A 22,159-nucleotide genomic window follows, 5' to 3' on the forward strand; every position below is an offset into this window, starting at 1 on the left:
TAGGGACTCGCAACTTCAACAGATCCTGCTTTCATCTCAGTATAACTTGTTGCCTGCCCTCATTCATTTAAATGAATATACTAATTGATGAATAATTCTAAGACATAGACAAGAAGAACCAAAGAGGAAAATGCCATTTCTTAGTTGTCTTTAAATCTAATTCCCCATGTTTTAAACAGCATGCATAATCATAGATAAAAACAGTGCACACTCAGAGAACTCCAACTCTGCTGTATCCTTTTCCATGCCTGTGTGCAGGAGAGTATATTTTGCACTAAACATAATTTCATAGAAGGCATGGCTTAGAAGACGTACTACAGCTTAGACCACAGTAAGTGTGGCTTAGGGCATAAGCTTCAGTAAGTTGCAGAGGTAAGACCAGAAGTTAGGAAAGATGAGAATTGCTGCAACAATCATTCTGCAGAAGAAAGACTGATTAACAGTATAATATATATTTAAGCATCCCCAAGTATCTAGGCAGCATGTATTGTGTATGACTGCTGTTTAGGATAAGAAACGTACTCTGAATTCCAGTTTGTTACAAAGAACATATACAATATTGTATTTTCCTTTCCCCTGTAGATAACAAAAGGTTGAGAGCACCTTGTTCACAATTCCACGTTTTTCCACTTAGAATTCTTCCTGTTACTTCCTTTTTGACAACATTATGCTATTTTTTCTTCATCTAAACTGTTTGTATGATGAATAACAGCATCACACTGCAGTCTTCTCTCCTAATTTCCTGATGATCTCTGCATTGTTTTGCTTTCCATCTCTTGTTTGTTTTAACCGCTGTGCCCAAATATTTAACCTTCTAACTGTTTTTGCATGTTTTGAGAACCATCTTGTATCCTTTCTGTTTTAGTAAAGAAATGAAGGCTTCATACTTAATTCCTATAGGAGCACTAGCATGCTTCACGACAATTTTATACAATTTTGGAACAGTATTTTTGTCTGTTTGGTTTTTTTTTTGTGTGTGTGTGTGTGTGCATATTAGTTAAGTAACCACTGCATGCTTTCATATCCTTACTTGTTTTACTTTCCTAACCTGACCAGAAAGTAAAAATTTTAGATCTCTTTTGCTTTTTTCTATTCAGACACCTGAAAGTTCACCATGAGGCCAACAAACAAATGAAGTACCCTCACCTACATGTTTTAGCCATGCTCAGGGTTGTTCAGTACCAGCTTGACTGCCATATAAACAGCTTACTGCAATTCCTGTAAAAATTCATTTTTAACAGTTATCAGGTTGTATTTGCAGAAGACAGAAGATTTATTCATAATCTTATATGCTATGGCATATGAGAAATACGATTTTGACAACTGGAAATTTTTGTTGTTGTTCAACTGTTGTTTTTTGTTGTGTGTTTTTTTTTTTTTTTTTTTTTTTTTTTTTTTTCAGGAAGTGATAAAGAAAAAGCCAAAAGACATCAGATCTGTATAATGAATTTTTAAAACCACTATACACAAAATGTATCTCCCTGTGTGTTGAAGCATTATATATGAGACTAGTTATCATGATTCACAAAGAACCATCTTAATCGTTTAAGTACATGTTCAGCTAAGCAGCTGTTTTGATTCATAATCTATGCTATAGCAAGGTTTATTTTAAAATACCAAGCAAGGGACAGGGCATTCCAACATCAATTACTTAACTGAGAGGATTCAAAAACTGAAGTGCTTGAAACTGAGATGAAACACATGGCAAATATTTTGCCTCCTGTCACACAAGGGATCCGATCCTGCAAGCTGTGTGCATGCAGAGCTCTAGGTTGTCTGCAGTCAACAGGTGAAATTCTGATGTTATGGCAATCAGCCTAAATCTTTCCTTCACCTTCCAGGGGAACAATTGTACCACAAGAATGATCTCTGAGCCAGGTAAGGATGAGATCTCAGATTCTCTTAATTCCAGTCATGTTAAGTTTGATTCCCTACAGGCTTGTAGAAATACAAGCGCTCAGCGTTTTTCTTTGGAAATGCTGGAACAGTGATGAGGAAGGTCATACCTTCAGTCTCCAGAAAGAATTGCTTGGGTACTCACATTCTGCTCTTTCAGCTTTAATCCAAGCAAGTCCATCTCAGTCATTAGTTTGTTGAGAATTTATACTAAGTTCTGTATGCAACTTAGTTGCAGTCTATGTAGAGTAAGATTTAGTAAAGAACAAATAATATTTAAATAAGGAGTATGTGGCCTCAGTCCCTTTTCCAAATAACTATGTGCTAATCAGGGAAGAGAATACAGGCCAGCAATTGTTAATCACTTACTGTACAGGGTAAGTCAGCACAAGAGGTGATAAGACAATCCGAGCACGTAACTCACCAGTCACACCCGCAGTCTTTTCACCATGCCTGGGATCCCTCACATGTGAGGGCTGCCTGGAGAAATGATTTGCAGGATCGGGCTCCGACAACACCTGGAATTGTCAAAGGAGTCAGACATACAGATGGTTGAGAAGAACTGCATGTGGCATTTAAATTATTTTGTTAATGGTGCCATCTCCTGGTAGCAATTTGCTAAGCTGATCTTTGCCCTGCTCAAAATTGTTAAATGTTTGTACTTTTTATTTCAATAATATAATACCAGAGAGGAATAAACAGATTAATTTAGGTTGATTTTTTAGGTGCTAATTTTATATTCAGTATTTCATAGGGAATTCTCTAACAGGAGACACAATTTTATTAAATAGCAGTGTATTTTAGAAAATGCAGCATACAGAGAGAGTGCCTTTTGAAAAGATTACACTTTTTTCCTCTCAAACTGTTTTCACTTCTGGCTGACATAAGTATCAAACAAAATAAAACTGAGTAAGAGTAGATGATAATCACAGACAAAGATGGATCTGTGTAGCAGTGCAGATCCTAAACGAGCACATTTTGGGAAAAGGCATAGTTGAAAGAGCATTCAACAGCATTTGGCAAAAAAAAAAAAAAAACCAAAAACAAAGGGACTGTACGCTGTATGACACTTGTGGTGCACCTAAATCAGTAAGAAATCTATCTTCAGCTTTAGAGTGGGATTAATGATGTCTGAATGCCATACCCAGAGGCCTGCACAGGCTCGCTTTTCAGATCTAATGAATAAAGTGCTGCTCAGTTCAGAAATACTAAGTCATCACAGCGAAGGAAGTAACACATCCAAGTAATGAACCGAGTCACATGTAATTACACTGAGGAATTTATTCCACTGATACAAAAGGATTCCTGTGTAGGTTGCTCCAAAAGTAATGCCTCCTATTTATTTCCATGGAAACTTCAGCAGATACAAAGAACGCAATAACACTATTTGATAGAGCAAATTCTTGGCAACAAAATGTATTTCTTTTAACATAGTCACCACTATCAGCTATGAATTTTTGCCAGCTATGAACAAGAGCCTGTATACCACATTTGTAAAAAGCTGCATGGCAGTGCTGAACATGGATATCTTTCACATCACTGTCATCACTGCTGAAGCACCACCCATTGCCTCACTGTGCTCACATCTATTGTTTGGACTCCACAAACATGTAGCAAGTATCAAAGAATGTCAGTGGGTGTCATTTTCTTCTGCATGGAGGAATTTAGAGACACACCTTTGCTCCATACACACTTCCATGTCAGGCATCATTTTGACGGGTTGCCCCTCTGCTACCATCTGTCACACTGCAACAAAATGTCATGGAATAGTGGTGGGAATGTTCAGCCTCTACTGCCATACCGCCACCATCTGCCTCTGAGGTTGTGGGCCAACATAATGAAATAGAAGGCATTGCAATGATAAGATTTTTGTATATACATATATTCCAATCTTAAATATAAACTTCTTAGTGGCGCTGAATTTGGTTTTTAGTGCACACATTTTTGTAGAATAACAGGGTAGCTTACTCTGCAGAAATATCTTGAATGTTTGGATTAACTTCACTTATAAACAGGGATGGCCATACAATCTGCTTGCAGTTAGTTTTGTTATGGATTTCATTTTGATCCAGTATTTGTTTTTCTTCAATTTGCTATGCTTGGAAATGAACATAAAATTTATTCTGCTCTGCACTTGAACAATGTTATCATACCCTAACGTTAATCAGCTAACATCTCTGTATTTTCCCAGGTGTGACTCTTTGGCTGGCAGAATACAGCCTTGTATTTCCATTTGCTACCTATGTTCAAATTTTTCCATGCTTATCTTTTAATATCTCAATCTTCCTAGCTAACAGGACGATACAGAAGTAATCCAGTTCCAAACTGACTACCTACATAACTGCAGCTGTTTTGACTTCAGACATTTTGAGAGCCTATAGCAGAAAGACTGTACTGGAAACAGGTTTTATTAAATAAATGCACAAAGGAGCCCTATGACAGCTGGTTTTGGTAAAGATTGCACAGAATTCACATACAGTACTTCTGCAGAAGAGACCATTTCTGTCCACATTTGACTTACAATGTGCAGACAAACTGAATTGGTAGCAAGGAAAATAGAGAAAATATTACTGCATGTAGTGAGAATGTGAGAGCTACAACACTGGATGCCTGGCTAGAATCCAATAAAGGCTAAGAAATATTTTTTACAGAGATGGAAAATGTAATATAATTACACTGTATTTAAGGTGAAAATAATAAGAAGCAATACTTACAAGGAGATAGATATACACAGACTGACCTGAACTTCTACTGGAAAAGGCTGAATTAAATGGCAGAACATTTGCTCAGTGCATTCTAGTAATGAATAGACATGAGCTATGCACTGAATTACTCAATAGAATTGGGTATCTATTTGTGCATAAAAACTTAACTGAAGATAAAGTTTAAAATACAGAATTAGGAGGAAATAGCAAAATACACAAGGCCAGATACTGAACAAAGAGAGTTCTCTTAGAATCAGAGACTGATGTGGGAGAACAGAAGACTATATCTGGAAGCAGACAGAAAGAAATCGAAGATTGATAATCAACTCACATCAATTTTCAAGTGGTTTTATATCTTACCTTCCTTTTTGTATCCTCAAGCGTATCTTGCTACAGTTTAGCTGTGGTTTTTAACTCATCTTTCATTCTGTCTGTCTTTCATAGAGAAATTACTTTGTTCTACGTATAAAGATATTGCAATTAACTCCTGTGGGCATAAATAAACCAGATTCACTTTTTCTCTTTTCTCTTTAACCAAGTGTTGTAAAGAAATTTCAGGATCTTGTATTCAAATTGCTAAAAGATTTTCATGCAAGCTAACCTTCCTACTTTTTAAAGCCTCTTAGTGCAATGTGCTAATTATCAATTAAGGAGCTAATCATTTCAATGAATGTTATATCCTACATACCTCGCAGCTTTTTGAAACGGCAGCGAACGCGGACTCGTTTTGGGGACTGCCTCGCGCCCTACTCGCGCAGCATGCAGTACCGCCGCTGGCCGGAAGGTGGCGCGCTCCGTCAGGGCACTGCGCTCCGCTCCCTCCGTGCCGAGCCCGGCCCTCCCAGCAGCGACGGTGCAGCACGTCCCGCTCGGGGCTGCGCTCCAGAACTTTAGTGCTATTCTCTAAGAGTGGTTCCTTCCTGAATATTATATACAATACCTAAAGTTATACAGAGAATAAAGTCCGCACTGTGATGGAAATATGAACTAGCTAATAAGTACCTTTAATAATAAGAAAGTTTGAAAAGAGCTGGAGAATTGAACAAAATCACACAGTCCCTTATTTCACAGTTATCATGCAAATCAGACAGCACAAGGTCTGGTTCCTGGACGGCACAGAAAATTGGCAGTACCGTGACATTTTTGTCTTTGATCACTGGTTTGGGTTCAATCTGGGACGGTGACAGTTACTTGCTTGGCACAGATGAGAGTTGGGTGGTTTCAGGCCGAAGCACAATTGGCCACATCATAAACCAATGACAGCTACTTGGCAAAGCAATTTGGAAAGGGAGGGCAAGGCTTTGTCTGAGCAGTGAACTTGTGCTACTTATGAGGGCTTAGCTGAAGTGATGTTCTTGTCTGGATCTGGTCACAGTTTGGTAACTATTCCTGCATGAGCAGGAATTAACCTCTACAGCTGTAAGAGAACTCTGTGCCCAATTACAAATATGTCTGCTCTAGAAGCTGGGCTGACATCATTTTACTAGTAAAAAGATACAGCTTAGCCATCAAAAGAGAAGAGATCACCAGGAGAGAAGATTAAAGCAGTAGATGACATGAGAATTAATTTTGTCACTGTTAAGGCTATGAATATATGAATAAGATAATATAAAACAAACTAGACCTGAGGCATTAAGACCATGATTTTAAGCACTTGTGACAGCAAAGTTACTAAGCATGAAAAAAATACTGCAGTATTCATGATACAGCATCCTGATCCAGTGATTGGAAACTGCCTCTGGCAGGGGGTTTGGAGCTTCATGATCTTTAAGGTATCTCCCAATCTAAACCACTCTATGATTCTATGAGTTTGTACTAGTCCTGCATCTTCTGCATTGCCCAATCTTCCCATTCTGCTGTCTCTTTCTCCAAAACCAAGTCTATTATCTTCATAAGCTCTCTGCTATCACAGTGGAAGAGTTAGTAGGCTGTTTTCTCCTTCTGTCCAAAAGGGAATGGTGGTTTGTGAGATTAAAAAAAACCAGGTAGATGCAAGGGGCTGTAAAATGACAAGGAGTCCTGAGGCTTTTAAAAAAGTGCCCTTGCACCAGGCACTGGAGCTGCATACACAAGAGACGGGAAAGGTCACCTTGGCTGGAAGGCTGGAGAAGAAATGACAGCCCTAGTACAGTCATTGACTCCTCTAACCCCTTAATTAAAAGAGTAAATTATGTCATGCAATCACACTTTTTTCGTATAGCACCATGAAGCATTTAAGCAGCATCATCCATCTCTGACATGCTGGTCTCTTTCTTATTAGACTGAGCTGCAGAACTGTTTTATCGGTGTTCATTGAGACCTGCTCCATGCTCTGGTTAGGCAACGCACAGATGTATTTTAATCTCAAATTCTGTGAAAATATGTCCTGTTTTATTTTGCCATGGAACATTTCTAGCCATGCACTAATAGATTAATACTGAATTTGGCCCCAAACTCACAGATCTGTTGTGCCTAGCTAGTGCTTGTTAGGAGGACTTGAAGGGTTGTCCCTCAACTCAGCATCTTGCATGTGGACACTGTGATCTCTGAGGTAGCTGTCTATGTTTGCAGCAGCGTGTTTGTAAGATCTTTAAATGCCTAATGAGATCGAGCTTATAAAAAGACTTCCTTGTCTTGGATTGTAATTCCCAATTTACACCTATTGCGTAGGCTGTACCTCCCAGAAATATCTCATCTAAAGATGTGTGTTACTTGGATGAATTCAAGTTGGGTTACGAGGGTAAAAAAACCATGATTCAGTATGCTACCACCTGCATTTTCTCCCTTAAGTTCCAGATTACTGCTCCCAAGTCATTCATCTACTTACTTTGCCACTTTGCCATCTGAAAATTGAGTTAAATATAGAAACAAACTGAGAGGCTGGCTGAGAGTATTGTACATTCCTGCATACATATGAATGTTGCATTTTCCAAGTGTCATTAGTTCCATGAGAAAAAAAAAAAAAACAAAAAAACAAAAAAAAACCCAAAAACTAAGATACAAGTTGGGATATTGTTTGTAAAGGTAATCTTTATCTGAGACTGCTTTTTAGGCTCATCACTGTTTTACATGAATCTGTTTGAAGCAAGCAACTGTATTCCTTTAAACCTTTTACCCCCGCTGTAAGCAGTGGAGTTTACCTCACTCCTCAAAGATAGGTGGCTAAACTTCTAGAAAATCTAAAGGTAGCTGCAAAAAGAGAAGGAGAATTCCAGATTTCTAGCAGTTTTGCTTTATACTCTTTCCCATTTCTAAGGATAGATTAACCATCCTAGTACTGCAACTTCCTCTCTGAATTTCCTGAAATGCTATCATCTTGAAAATCAGCAGTCTGTAAAATTTTTCCTTGCTATTTTACTGAGTTCTGGAATGAGAAGGAGTATTTCAACTTTCTGATGATGCTTTCCTCATTTAATAGCAACTCTTCCAATTTTCCATCAGTGGAAATCCATACAAACACATCTGCATGTTTTAGGGTACAGAAGTTTTTTCATACCACACTGGATCAAGGAAATACATTACTAGACTCAAAGCAGTTAACCTTGAACTGGCCCATCTTCTAGATAGAATTTTGATGTACAGAATTTCCCATTAGGACCAGAGTAAAGTGGAGTTCCTTCCAGGAGTATTACACATGCTCCTCATTGAGAGCTCCTTGTTTCCTTATGAAAGATAACAGCCATTAGTAGGATATCATAGGTTTACTGGTCTGGGACTACAAGACAAAAAGCTTCTAGCTCTTCACCATTCTATGCCATGAATATTCTTGACTGTACATGTTTCTGCACATATTTCCTTTACATTACAGCATAAAGCCAACAGATGTATCATATAAACATAGGATTTTACCTTCAATTTAATTATTATTTTAATATTGTTTGATGAAGTTCTTATTCATAACAACTGTAATGATCAGCTGAACTGAGAGCATGCAAAGGTACAGTCAGAAGTGTCAGGGCTAGAATGCTTAGCAGTCCTTAGTTACTCACTAACTCACCTTACATCTTATTCCAGAAGAAATCAGGAAGCTTGAGACACCTTGAAAGCCCGAGAGGCTCAGGATTACAATCTCCCCACTCACTTTTGAAAAATGCAGGACTCTGATAGATGATTTTTGGCCAATGATGAACAGCTGGGGAGATAGACAATAACATCTTAAACTGCTGCAGCTGCTTACTAGGTAAATGTGAGCCAGATCCCTTAAGTCAGTTTTTATTTTTTGTTAAGTCAGTATACTTTCCACTTACTAAACTTGATCTAACTGCTCAAAGTTAACTTATGCTTTTTTATGCCTAAGTCAACAGTGGAACCAAACTGAACTACTTGCTTTTCAAAGAGTATTAGATGTTAGGACTTTCTGAAAAAGTCATTCTCCATTAAAAGTGTAAGAAGTTATCACTGCTAAGTCACTATTTATTTGAGGACATATATTGGAAACTATTTAAAATTACATTTGGCAATGTATCATAAATTCATATCGGAAAATAGTTTGTCTGGAACAGAAATACTTCAGAATCTGCCAATTTTTTTTAATCTTTGGCAGTATTCACGTGCTTGCAGATTTTGGTATTTGCCTTAAAGGCATGTTTTCATCATGCCTATTTTCCTTGTAACTCCCCTAGCTGGCATTCTGCCTGGTAGATGTTTGCAGGATGGGGCCTCAGGCCTTCCAGGCTTACAGTACAGCTAGACACCCTCGGGTGCAGGACTATGCAGTGTAGATTTCCAAGCAAAACATCTCACTTTGTGGGATCTTTCAAAATAGCAACTTTTCAGTCTGAAATACAAGTGTGTAAGTATATTTTTCTTATATTCCCGTTTGTGAACAGCTGATTTCAAATTTGTAGATATGCCTAGCAAGTGAGAAAAATAACTTTTACCTCTTATAACACAGGGTGCCTGTTCTTCACCAAAGTTAAGTTCCAGTAAGGAGAGCAGGCAAATTCCAGTTTCTCCAGTAGACCCTCACATACCTGGTTTCATGATTCAGTTGGTCCAGATGCTAGGAATAAGCTAAGCAAAAATCAAGGTGAAAGTCTTGGATGAACATCTAATTGGAGTACCAAATTTTCTGACACTTAAAATAACCTGATCTATCGAGACAGTTCCTTTGGTTTGTAATTGGTTTGTCTGAGCCGTTTCCCATACAGCACATACACTATAGACAAATGAATATGAGAATTTCGATTTAGGTGCAATAGTACAGACGTGATAGAAGGTGGTCAGTGCAGTATGTGGATGTCTAGAATAAGCAACTAGAATACGCATACGTGTCTATCACAGAAAGATGAGACAACAAAATTAAATGACTTTTGTGAGATTGTGATCATAAAATCATGAATTCACCACTGCACCTTTAGGTGGACTTGCTTTTAAGTATTCACAAATACTTGGGTCTTTTACTGAGTATAGAAAAATCAGCCTGATTTTTATATTTATTTTACTTAACGCTGAGTCTGAATGAAAAGCAAACAAACAAACCCCACAATGACCAGTAACGCAAACAGTGTTTCAAAATCAAGGTCTTTACGTAGGTTATACTCACTCTGGCTAGGAAACAAGTGGTCAATTCCTGTTTGATGACTTTTTATAATTTCTTGTCATTTATTGACTTGAATCAGCTATACATTTTGTCAGTGCACTTAATTACTCTATAAATGGACTGAAAAAACAAACAGTAGCCACTCATATGCTGTTTGGTGTCCTTTACTGTCATGCTGTTTTATACCAAGGCTAAGAGCAGAAATGGCATTGGCCAGACAGATGAGTATCCTCCAAAATAATTGTGAAGTTTTACAAAACACAGCATCAGTCCAGCAGAGGCCCAAGTTACTTAAAAAATTCTGCTGGCTTATTAATATTTTATATCTGGCCTTAACTTCTGGCCAAAGTTTTATGAGAGGAAAGAAAGGATTTTGCTGATGAAAATCTTAGGATTGACATAGAATCAGTATTTGATTAGTAGAGGTTTGCTGAATGTAGTCATTAGCTCTTTGTATACTTCTCCCTCACATCCCATTCATCTTTTCTCATTTTTTAAATCTCTCTCTTCAATATCTGTAAGTCAACTGGTTGTTTTTTTTGTTTGTTTGTTCATTTGTTGTGGTTTTTTTTTTTTTTTTTTTTTTTTTTTGAGAAAGCTTGTGGCGCAGAAAAATCTCCAGCTCATCACTGAGTTACTCTAGTGTATACTTCAAATTACAGCCTGAACAGCTTTCTCAGTTAAAGCTAAATGGGTTAGAGCTGGAAGGCAAAGGCAAAGTAATTGTTATAAACTAAAGGAGTACCTTTAAAATTTTCAGGAGAAGGAGGATGGGAGAGATCCATATTAGTCAGTTCAAAAGAACTCAAGATTGAACAAACTCAGCAGAAACAGCACATTTCCCTCAGCAGAAACAGCACATTTCATGTTAATTTCACTTGTGCAAAATCCATGTCCTCAACTGCCCACAGTATGCTTCAAAACTATACAAATTCATGTTATAAAGTTTGCCTAAGCCAGTTCTTACAAAATGTGTTTTATAGGTCCACAGGCTAGCAAACTGTTTTTCTACCTACCTCCACATGGTCTTCTTAATGATGAAGCTAACTTACCCAGCTACTTCTGATGCCATCCTGAGGATATTTTAACAATAATGTTACTCAAGTGAACTATTTTAACAAGGCTTTTATTGAAAACATACACAAAGTTGACGTTATTTAACTTCTGAATGTACATATTACAGAATATTCCTATTAGAGAAGAATATTTTGAGAAAAAGCAAAATACAACTGGCATATGCTGCAGTTAACATTACTAAGGCATTTAGGCTTAATAGCAGGTTATACCTTGTGTGTGTGTCTATTTATATACACAAACACATATACACAGGTTGTCTGATTTGGTTGTCTGTACAGTGCTATGCATTCTGTTTTGTTTTTTTTTTTGCTATTTTTTCCCCTGCACTAAATAAAGCTTTTATCCAAATAGTAGTAGTTGTTCACAGAACAGCAGTAATAACCTACTCTTCAAGAGTTTACTTACAATTACAAAACTAATGATGCAAAAAACAACAAACAAAAAAACACAGATCTTCATGGGAAAGTTCTCTTACCAAATAAGGCTCAAGTAAGAAAAACATTAGTTTGAAAAGGCACCGTGGAGACAGGTTTTAATACATTAAATACAACATGAATCATTCACAATAACAAGTTTAGTGTTTCTGGGGAACTTTTGTAAATACAACACAGTTGGTCACACAAAAATGTTTCTGTTGATTTGTCTTGGCAACTCAGATTCATCAACAGTGTAACAGCATAACAGCTTTGTTCCCATCTGACAGAAAATAATGGCAGTTCTGCAAGGCAAACGTTAAACCTGACCGTATGTATTTATTAATTCCACAGTGTTTTGACAGATTATAGGGATGCAACTTAAAGGATGCTGACACGCTCACTGAGGGCTTTCATTTCTGTTTCTTGTAGCGTGGTGTTTTCATTGTGGTTAGCACTCGGAGTGATAAGGTGTGCTGGATACTGCAGTCCATGTTCTCCTGAATACTGTTCCCATCGAGAGTCATCGCTTTCATGGGTGATGTAACGCTCCCCCATTTTACATTCAAGCTCCCTTAAATCTAACCAGGTTTGATAGTCCTGAAATAAAGTAGTAGGATTTGTTTTAACATTTCTAAAATAAATGACATTTCCTTCTATTACCAATAATATGCAAAGTGCTATTAACTTGTCAATCTGCATCCCTATTGCCTCAGAACAGAGAAATTATACAATTAATAAATACGAAATCTGTCAATAGAAATAGGTCTATTCAGGTATGTTTGAATCATTAATTTTATTAAACTCTGCTATTAATATGGAGGTATTACAGGCTGTTTTACTGACTACTGAGATTCAATACATGGGTGATAAAATAATTCCTTGTCACTCCGCCTGTGGAAAGGAAGGCCCTGCAGTGGGATCTGGACTTTGGGCAGAGGCCAATGGGATAAAATCCAACAAGGTTAAGTGTCAGGTCCTGTATTTTGGTCACAATAACCCCCGGCAACCCTAAAGGCTTGGGGCAGAGAGACTGGAAAGCTGCATGGAAGAAAAGGATCTAAAGGTGCTGATCAACACCTGTGAGTCAGCAGTGGGCCCAGGTGGCCAAGAAGGCCAATGGCATCTTGGTTTGTATCAGAATTAGTGTAGCCAGCAGGACCAGGGAGGTGATCATCCCCCTCTACTCAGCCCTGGTGAGGACACACCTCAAGCACTGCATTCAGATTCAGGCTCCTTACTACAAGAAAGACATTGAGGCCCTGGAGCGTGTCCAGAGAAAGGACATGAAGCTGGTGATGGATGTGGAGTGCAAGCCTCGTGAGGAATGGCTGGGGGAACTGGGATTGTTTAGTCTGGAGAAGTGAGTGCTCAGGGGAGACCTTATCTCTCTCTCTAGAACTACCTGAAAGTAGGTTATGTCCAAGCAGGGGTCAGACTCTTCTATCAGGTAATTAGTGTTAGGACAAGAGGGAATATCTTTAATTTGCACCAGTGAAAGTTCAGGTTGGATATTAGGAAGAACTTCTTAGAGCAGTTAGGCACTGGAACAAGTCGCCCAATGAAGAGGTAGTCACTCCCTGGAGGTCTTTAGGAAAGGGTAGATATAGTACTTAGGGACATGGTTTAAAGAGAAATACTGGTGGGAGGTTGATAGTCACACTAGATGATCTAGTAGGTCTTTTCCAACCTTAATGATTTTATGAAAATGAAAAGGGAAAAAGTCATCCTTAAACAAACATCTACATCCTAATAATCTATATCATATAGTCAAGAAAGATGTTCTATCTTGGCATAAAGGTGTATTATGTAAATTCAACTTGAGTGAGAAAAGTATCTGTCCCATTCACCATTGCTCAAGGGAAAAAAGTGAATGAGAGGTGAAGAACAACATTCCATCATGTGAATCAGTCAGCATCCACACTGTAGAGATTACATCTCTGGTCTCCAAAAGCTCAGAAATATACTTTCTGATGACTGCATGGGAAGAGAGCACAGTACTGGAGGAAAAGACTGAAAGGTGACAGGAAATCTGAGAGGAAGAAAATAAGCCTAGAAGGAATGTGAAGGCTGAGGGTGTGGTTGCAGCCCTTTTCCTCTTGTTCAGCAGGTCATGCTCCACTCTGAGAAACACCGGTAAAGTGTAGGGTACTGGAATAGGATCCAGGCATCAGTTCAGATGAGTATTCCTTTGGGATTGTGAACTACGCATCTAATCTGTGCTATGCCTCTGCACGATTACTTTCCTATGCATATATGTGCATCCTTGGAAGATGAGTGACTGAGGGAACTGCGGCTATTTAGTATGGGGAAAAGGAGGCTGAGGGAAGATCTTATTGCTCTCTTCCAATACCTGAAAGGTGCTCACAGTGAGAGCAGGATTGGACTCTCCTCACTGGTGACAGGACGAGGGGAAATGGCCTCAAGTTGCACCAGGGGAGGTTTAAGTTGGATATCAGGAAAACTTCTTTACTGAAAGGGTTGTTAAGCTCTGAAATAGGCTCCCCAGGGAGGTGGTTGAGTCACGGTCCCTGAATGTGTTTGAAAGCTGATCGGATGTGGTGCTCAGGGACATGATTTAGCAGAGGGTTGTTAGAGTTAGGGTAGTATGGTTAGGTTGCAGTTGAACTTTATGATCTTGAAGGTCTTTTCCAACCGGAGAGATTCTAAATGTGTGATGCAGTCAGTCCTGAGTCACGAGTTACATCCATTTCTGAGCACAGAGAATCCTTGAGGACACAGGCACCTCAGAAGCACTGGATGCTTAATGAGAAGCTTCAGTGACCCAGACAATAATATTTGCAACAAAAATAATATTTTTCATTCTCATTGATAAGTTATAAACTGTTCCTTAGATCTCATGGCTGATGTCCCAGTTAGGATTTGGTCTGTCCCATTCCCAAGGTGCCCAGTGCCTAGCTTGCCCTGCTCCATGCACTGATTCTGTTTTGTATCTTATAGCATGCAGTGACTTTGCTACTGCCTCAATAAAAATCTAATATATAAGGAGCAGAAGACAATGGCTGCTAGCACATCAGAAATTCATAACATTTTAGTTTTGATTTGAGGATTTCAAATGAAAGTGGCTAATATATTTTCCTGGAAAGCATGCAGCTTCACTATCTCTTCTGATGACTGAAGGGCAGCCCACTGATTAGTTTTAATACTAAGGGAATCAAGGTAGAATCTAGGCAATTAGATAATGCAAGCCAAGTGACTATAAAGGTTTATTTCCACCATTACATCTATCTATCTATCTATCTATCTATCTATCTATCTATCTACACATACACACACATACAAACATATATATAAAACATTCTTAGTGGACAAACAAGATAAATTATTCCTGCATTGTATTTTGAAAACATGAGAGAGTTTAGTATTGGAATTTTGTATTTCAAAAATTAATTAGAATCTATTGGTAAATTGGTAAAGAAGTACGTGGTTCTCAAGATCAGAAAGCATCTGATGATTTGTAGATCTGTTTAGATTCTATTGTACTTAACAATAAAAATGTTTATATACTGGGAACGTAAATGCATAGGAAGAAACAGGGAGTTTGTAGCAATACCTGTAACCAGGGGTGGCTTAATGTTTTGTCCACGCTGTAGCGCTTTCTCATTTTCACTTGCAACAAATTATTTATTAGATCAATAGCTGGAAAAAAAAATATTAGAGCATATCAGTTGAAATGTATTTGTTTCAACTAAGGCATACAAACAGAGACAAACACGGTAGTTGTGAAATGAGGGCAGTTATCTCTCCACTCTCCAGCATTTTACAAACTGCATTCACTGTTAATGCTCCCGAAAGTACTCATGCAAACCTTCCTAATAGGATTACATTTTACTAAACAGCTGCCTGCTAGCTACTATATTGTCTATCTCTTTGTGTTTACTTGAGCAGGTAGGTAGCAAAGACTGAAGTCAATTCTCACTCAGCTCCTCCTCAAGTGAAAAAATACTTATGTGAGGACAACAGTATAATGCAGATACTACAGCAGTTTATAGTAAACACACATGCATATTTCTTTGAGACTCCCAGTATCACTGCTGAAGTGACATTGTTGGATGACTGAGAGCAGCAGCTTCAAGGCAGAAAGTGGAAGAAGCTGACTTACAAAGTCAGCAATTTCGAAATACTACTACTCCTCATAGTTTGGAACTTGAGAATTTCTCTTTCACCCAAGAAGGGAAAGACAGATTAACCCTGCTGTTTTGGAAAACAAACGAGTTTTCAGAATGCCTCCATATGGTCCTGGTCAGAATTCACTGGCTTTCCAATTCCACACTCACTCCTCAGACATTTTGAGAGGGAAGAAAAAAAAAGACTTAGAGAATGTAGCACACTAACTCTCCTTTAGTGCAATAACAGAGAGATGGTAGCTAAAAATCTATTTGTCCACAAATGAGAAAATAAAATCTGGACCACCTTCTCTAGGAAGAACATGGTTTAGAATCCTCCACTGATCTGCTACATGACAATTTTGGCTCCTTTCAGGCCTCTGTCTGGATTTTTGCTACATATTAGCATGTAAGAATGCACATGTAGGATTCTCTCTTACGTACAGCTGAGTAATTTCACATCTGTCAAGCATGCAGCCTGTTTTCAACAGTGTTAGTGATTGTTTCCAACTTCGATCTTTCAGTCCATCAAATCTGTATTATCTCAAAAGATTTAAACAGTATTTCCATACTGTTGAATATAAGGACAGAATTCCCTGAAAACATTTGTTCCTCTGCTTGTTCATATGTTTTACCTAATATGTCCTCTCTACGCTGGACGTCCTTTTGAACTTCTTGGGTCTAATATGTACTATGTCAAGTTTTAGATCACTGATGGTGTGGTTTCATTCTCTGAATTTTTTGTAAATCATTGTATTTCTAATTTATTAATTTATTTTTGCATCAACTACAATTGATTGGAATACTACTTAAATTTCACAGATGTGAAATTACTCAGCTATAAGTAAAAGAGAACCCTGCTTGTACATTCTTATGCACTAGCATCTAGCAAAAATCCAGATGGAGGTCTGAATGAAGCCAAATTGTCATATAGCAGATGAATGAATTCAGAAGCATAAAATGGCTTGACAATACCTGAAGACAGAGAGAGCAGAAATAGCAGGTTAGACAAAGATTACCACAAAAATTACCTCTATGCTGCTATTTCTTCCAATTCTATTTTGACATACAAATGCATACTCAGTTTTCAGCAAGTAGTCATTCAAATATGAGATGCTATTGGAAAATGTGGAAAAATGCTATTGCATTTTGGGGATGGAAATCAGTGAAGACATTTCACGGATGAGTGCTCTGCTTGGGAAATGATGCTCATGGTACAGTTTTGGATATGGATATCAACTGGGAAAAAATATTTGTCAGGGATATAAAAGTTGAGAACTCTTAAATTTTATAGGCTAATTTTTAATGTGGGAAGAGGACAGAAATTCTGCTCATCCATAATCCTAGCCTGTTAAAATTCTGAAGTAAGTTAGCATGCATAAATTGAAGTAAATTTTAATTGTCTTAGATGGTAAGTTAGGCAAGCCTAACTCTTGCAAGTTTGCTGAATTTTATGTTTATGCCTGCTATTACTGAGGCATGTACTGTTGTTTCTGGATGAAGTTACCATTATTAGAATCTATTGGTAATGTAAGACTTATAATCAATTATTAGAGTACCCGAATCCTTTTTTTTGTGTGTCTAAGGCATTATTGGATGGGATACATTGGGAAACTGTCCTTTGGGTTATAGGAACAGAACAGAGCTAGCAGTTCTTTAAGGATACCTTTCTGAGAGCACAAGAGATTTACATTCCCCAAAATGTTTTTTATGTGTTAAATTCCACCTAGATAAAAAAAGTTTAATAGAGATAGGTTGATAAATGTTTATTTATGGTTATTAGATGGGAGATAATGTCTAACCTCAAATTTTAGCTCCAGGAGTAATACTTGGATAGAGATCTAGATTCCAGCTCTCTGTTTTAAGAATCGTGGATCTGTTCAGATTTAGACTTGTATTTACCACATCAGAATGGCGCATCAATTAACAATTTCAAGTATATAGTGAAATGACAATGTAAAAGCAGATTTTAACATTATGATTTATTAAAGTGTGTGTTCTTTCTCCTACATGTTTTCAGCCTGATATCCATTTACTCTTAAAGAAGGCTGATGACTGTGTAGAAGGATAGATAACACTCTGGTAGGTGAGTTTTCTGTAGGTGCTCTACTCAATCTTCACCTCTGAATGTAGAAATTGATCTCGTGTCTACCACAGCAGAACTTGTGGAGACAGTTTCTTGCAGCTTCTCCTGTGTTGACTGCTATTTGCTTATTTCTACCGCCAGAAAAAACATTGCTGCCAACAGATTCTGTCAGCTTACATATCAGGGGTGCGTAGAGGTTCATGAGGACATCAGTGTGCAATTGTGCAGATTTATGGTTTCTTGGTTTTTTTTTTTTTTTTTTTTTTTTTTTAATATTTTCAACAGATATTATAAAACTTCTACTGCTGAGATAGAATTCCAGAGAAGACAAAAAGAATTTTTCAGCTGAGAGCATGTGGCTCAGTGTACACTACAGTAAGCAGTAGGCATATATCTCTTAAGTTACCATTAACATGTAAGTAAAACATTTCAGTTAAAAACAAGGAAAAATGGTCATCTGTAACTGTACTGTAAAAATAAAAATTCTGAATTATAATCTTTTAATTCAATTTGGAGTGTGTTGCAAGTCTGGGGAAAAACAAACAAACAAACAAAAAAAACCCAATCCAAACCTGATACATACAATGCTTCCTTTGCTTTAAGACTTACAAAGAAGTCTTGCAGGAAGTAAGATATAAAGGCAATAATAAAAAGAAATTATTAAATAAAAATCCACTAAGCTGAAAGTGTTTGTTGTGTACTGGAAAACATTGGTGAAATCACAGCTGATATATTTTTAAATATTTCAAAAATCTCTTTGGGTCTCTCCAAGACTTCTCCCCACCCTTCCTCATGCTTCCTTCAACACCTGGAGAAATTTCTCACTAGAGGATTATGTCACAGGCAGGAAATGTCTAAAGCATCTAATATGACACAACAGGGATACTTCATTATGGTATATAATGGCACCTGATTTTTTTTTTAATTTCTTTTACTTTTTGCAGATATGTACAGGGGAGAAAATATATGAAAGCAGAATACACTTGTCATGGTTTTATGATTTTTGGTTATCAGTATTCCATATCATAACACCATGTAGTGCACTGGTAGTTAAAGTGTTAATACTCCAGTTCCAGGCACTTGTCCGAAAGAGAAGAACTACATACCCCAGGAGGCTTTGCAGTCAGAGAGGAGATATAACCCCTGGCAAGGTTACCTGATGCGCTCTTCTTTGTCAGGTTCTCCTCCCTGCTGCTCAACTGGACTGCACATCTCACACCTCAGTGTTATGGTGAAGCCTATCCACCTTTTGGACACTCTTTCTCATTATGTTTGATTTATTAGCTTCAATTCTAATTATATTGTATTACAGTGTGTTATTTTTCATTCTGATACCATATTTAGTAAATTAGTTTGTTTCTCCTTAGATTGTTGCCACTGTTTTTAATTATTTTGGGGTCCTCTGTTTCCCTTTTCCGGAGGCGCAGATTTTGTGAAATCCCTCCGCCTCGCTGGTCACGGAACTGAGCCAAACCAGCCCATAAACCATTGACATTCTTGGTGGAGAATGCAGGCAAAAGCTGTTTTTTTGGCATTTATATACAAACAGCCACAAATAGATATTACCTTCATGAGAGATTTCTTTCCAAGGATTGGGTGGATACATGAAAGCAGCATTCTGGATTTGGTCATGTATGTCCTCATCTTCATTGAATGGAAAGGTACCACTGAGACTTACATAAATGATAACACCCACAGACCACATATCCAGAGATCTGTTATAGCCTTTATTCCTCAGCACTTCTGGAGCAAGGTAGGCTGGTGTTCCTACAACCGAACGTCTGAAGGATTTCTCCCCAATAATTCGAGCAAAGCCGAAATCACAAAGTTTTACCTGTTTAAGGAGAATTGTTGTAAGTAAATCAAAGTAATAAAATTAAAATTAAGTAATAAATTAAAGTAAAAACATTTTTAATAAATAAAGTAAATTAAATATTTATTTATTTATTGTAACATTTATTTATTTTATTATTTATTTATTTTTAAAAAGATTTTTATTATTAAATACAGTTGACATACTTTTATCATAGTTTAATTGTACAATACATCTTCAGAAAACTTTATTTCTTTTAACCTTCTCATAGTGATTATTCAATGGTGAACCAAGGCATTAGACTAGATTACCAATTCATTGCATTCCTTCATGTCATAAATAAACTGTAGTAGAGTGAAAGCAAAAACACAGGACAACTTAGAATGAAGGGAATGAAGTTTTGGAAGGGCCTAACTGCTTAGATTCCTTCCAAACAGAATGGTTGTTTTACAGATGACCTTTTCCTGAATGAATCAAGTTGACAGAAGTTAGTTCTTGAATTATCACTTTTTTGGACATTCAAATCTAATAATTTTGAGTAGTTCCTGGAACCAATATAGATAGATGCTTTTGTTTTTTTATAAAACAAGCAGAATTAGCACTTGTTAATTAAAATAATTTCTACTTGCCTGGGGGAAAGGATCTGCTGATGCCAATAATACATTTTCTGGTTTGAGGTCACAATGAACTATATTTTTGAAATGAAGATGTCTTAAAGCAACAAGGATCTGTGAAGAAACAAATCAGAATGAAATTCAGCTTTAAATGGGAAGTTATATATAAATTTATAAATTTTGGGGGGTTATATTACTTTGACAGCAACATTGACTAGAGAATCTAGGACTGCTGTAGAGAGAAACAATCCAACAAGAATTTATCTTTCTCTACAGTGTCACAGTGCAAGAAAAAAAAAGATCAGCTATGTTTCACTGTTTGAAACATGATTGTTCCCTCTCCAAAGATGTTATGTTCTAAACAACTTCGGGAAACTGCATTCTGAGTACGTTTCTTTGTTTTGGTGTTGTTGAAACTTTTAACACAGAAACATCTGCAAAATGGCTTTCCAGATATAAATTATTCACTCAAAAATTTTCACGGAAATATTCTGTGATCCAATTTAAGTATTTTCTTGAGGTGATAAAACAAAGAGCCTTACATGCATTTTTGTGCTGTTATGTGAACAAAATGCCAAGGAAGTGTAAGAGACATCCATCCTATCTCTGTGGTTTTAACTTCATTCCATCTGTCTGGTCAGAGGCTGCCAGAATTTTCCACTCTATTAGAACAGGCAATGGGTAGAGGCTGAATGAACCCATTAATGCAAGAAACCAAATTATAAAGTTGGTGGCAGTTTTGCCTATGAAAGTCTGAAAGCTAGAGAACCTGTTATGTTCAATTTCTAATAATAAGCTTCCACTGTAACACAACTGTTCCTGCTCCACTCTTTTTCTTGCCTTAACAAAAAACAGGCTGTTGTGACTTTGAGGTGGCTCATTACTCAGCTGTGTATCTAAATTTAAACATATTGTGGGCGGCCAAGGAAACAATATGATAACATGACAACACGAAGAATAGAAAAAAACAGACAAAAAACAAACAGATCAAATTATTAACAGATACCATACAGGAAGACAGACTTATTTTATCAGAGGTAGTTCTGAGATCCAATCTCAGTGCAGAAAAGAGGCACAGAAGATCATAGCACAAACTACAATGGTCGGGTATGGGGAAATTCAAAAGGCTCAAATTTCCTTCTGTAGTTCTTTAAGGGTTTGCTATTTGCATTTTCAAGTCCTGTCTTGTCATTAATCCTTCAAGCATAAGTGAACCCATAACTTGATGGCTCTCTCATCCAGCAGCCAGGCAATTGCATGTGTATCTATGGCTAGCAACTCTTAATGGCTTACTAGAAATTAGATAATATACACAAAAATGTATGTACCATCCCTGTTATTATTATTACAATCATTCTAATAATATTCATATTAAAGAATCATTCCATGATTCTATGATTATTATCCAGGCTTTTATGAATGAAGGAGAAAAATTATGTCAAAATCAAAACATAAGAAACAGTAATAACAACTACTTCAAATATTTTTATAGGTCTATGGATCAATTACTTACCTGAGTAATTAAAAACTTTGTTATTCTCTCTGGCAGTCTGCCTTTTTCACTTGATAAGATCATCTCCAGCATGTCTCCATGGAGTTTTTCCATAACAACAAACACTCTTTCTGGTGTCTCAAACATGCACTCCAAATTTACAACCCCAGGATGATGAAGATTCTAGTAAAAGTAAATACAACATTTGAACAACACAGATATCCCTATATGATTAGTAGATTTTATGATTACATAACTAACCTCCAGGCTCCCCTAAAACAGAAAATATTTCAGTTTTTCTTATTTTAAATTGCTTACTTCATCTGTAGGCAACAGGCATAACATTTCTAGGGATGCTATAAAAGAATGCATTAACTTAAAATTAGTTAAACATACATTATTTTGCCTGGTGCTT

The 22,159-nt window shown here is 37.1% G+C and overlaps 1 protein-coding gene across 5 annotated transcripts in view; it reads right to left on the reverse strand.

Moving 5' to 3' along the window:
• Nucleotides 1-11,232: 11,232 nt before the first annotated feature.
• Nucleotides 11,233-22,159, reverse strand: part of PRKD1 (protein kinase D1) — a 109,387-nt gene continuing 98,460 nt past the window's right edge. For all 5 annotated transcript variants that reach the window (XM_042813301.1, XM_042813300.1, XM_042813302.1 and 2 more), the window contains 5 exons: nucleotides 21,766-21,927; nucleotides 20,268-20,366; nucleotides 19,392-19,659; nucleotides 15,187-15,272; nucleotides 11,233-12,212 (listed from right to left, as the gene is read on the reverse strand). In XM_042813301.1, coding sequence (XP_042669235.1) covers nucleotides 11,994-12,212; nucleotides 15,187-15,272; nucleotides 19,392-19,659; nucleotides 20,268-20,366; nucleotides 21,766-21,927 — 834 coding nt within the window. In that variant the 3' untranslated portion in view covers nucleotides 11,233-11,993. The remainder of the gene's footprint in view (nucleotides 12,213-15,186; nucleotides 15,273-19,391; nucleotides 19,660-20,267; nucleotides 20,367-21,765; nucleotides 21,928-22,159) is intronic.

The sequence above is a fragment of the Centrocercus urophasianus genome, unplaced genomic scaffold (assembly GCF_019232065.1).
Source record: "Centrocercus urophasianus isolate 14NV4802_14NV808 unplaced genomic scaffold, USGS_Curo_1.0 seq_14, whole genome shotgun sequence".
Lineage (NCBI taxonomy): Eukaryota > Metazoa > Chordata > Aves > Galliformes > Phasianidae > Centrocercus > Centrocercus urophasianus.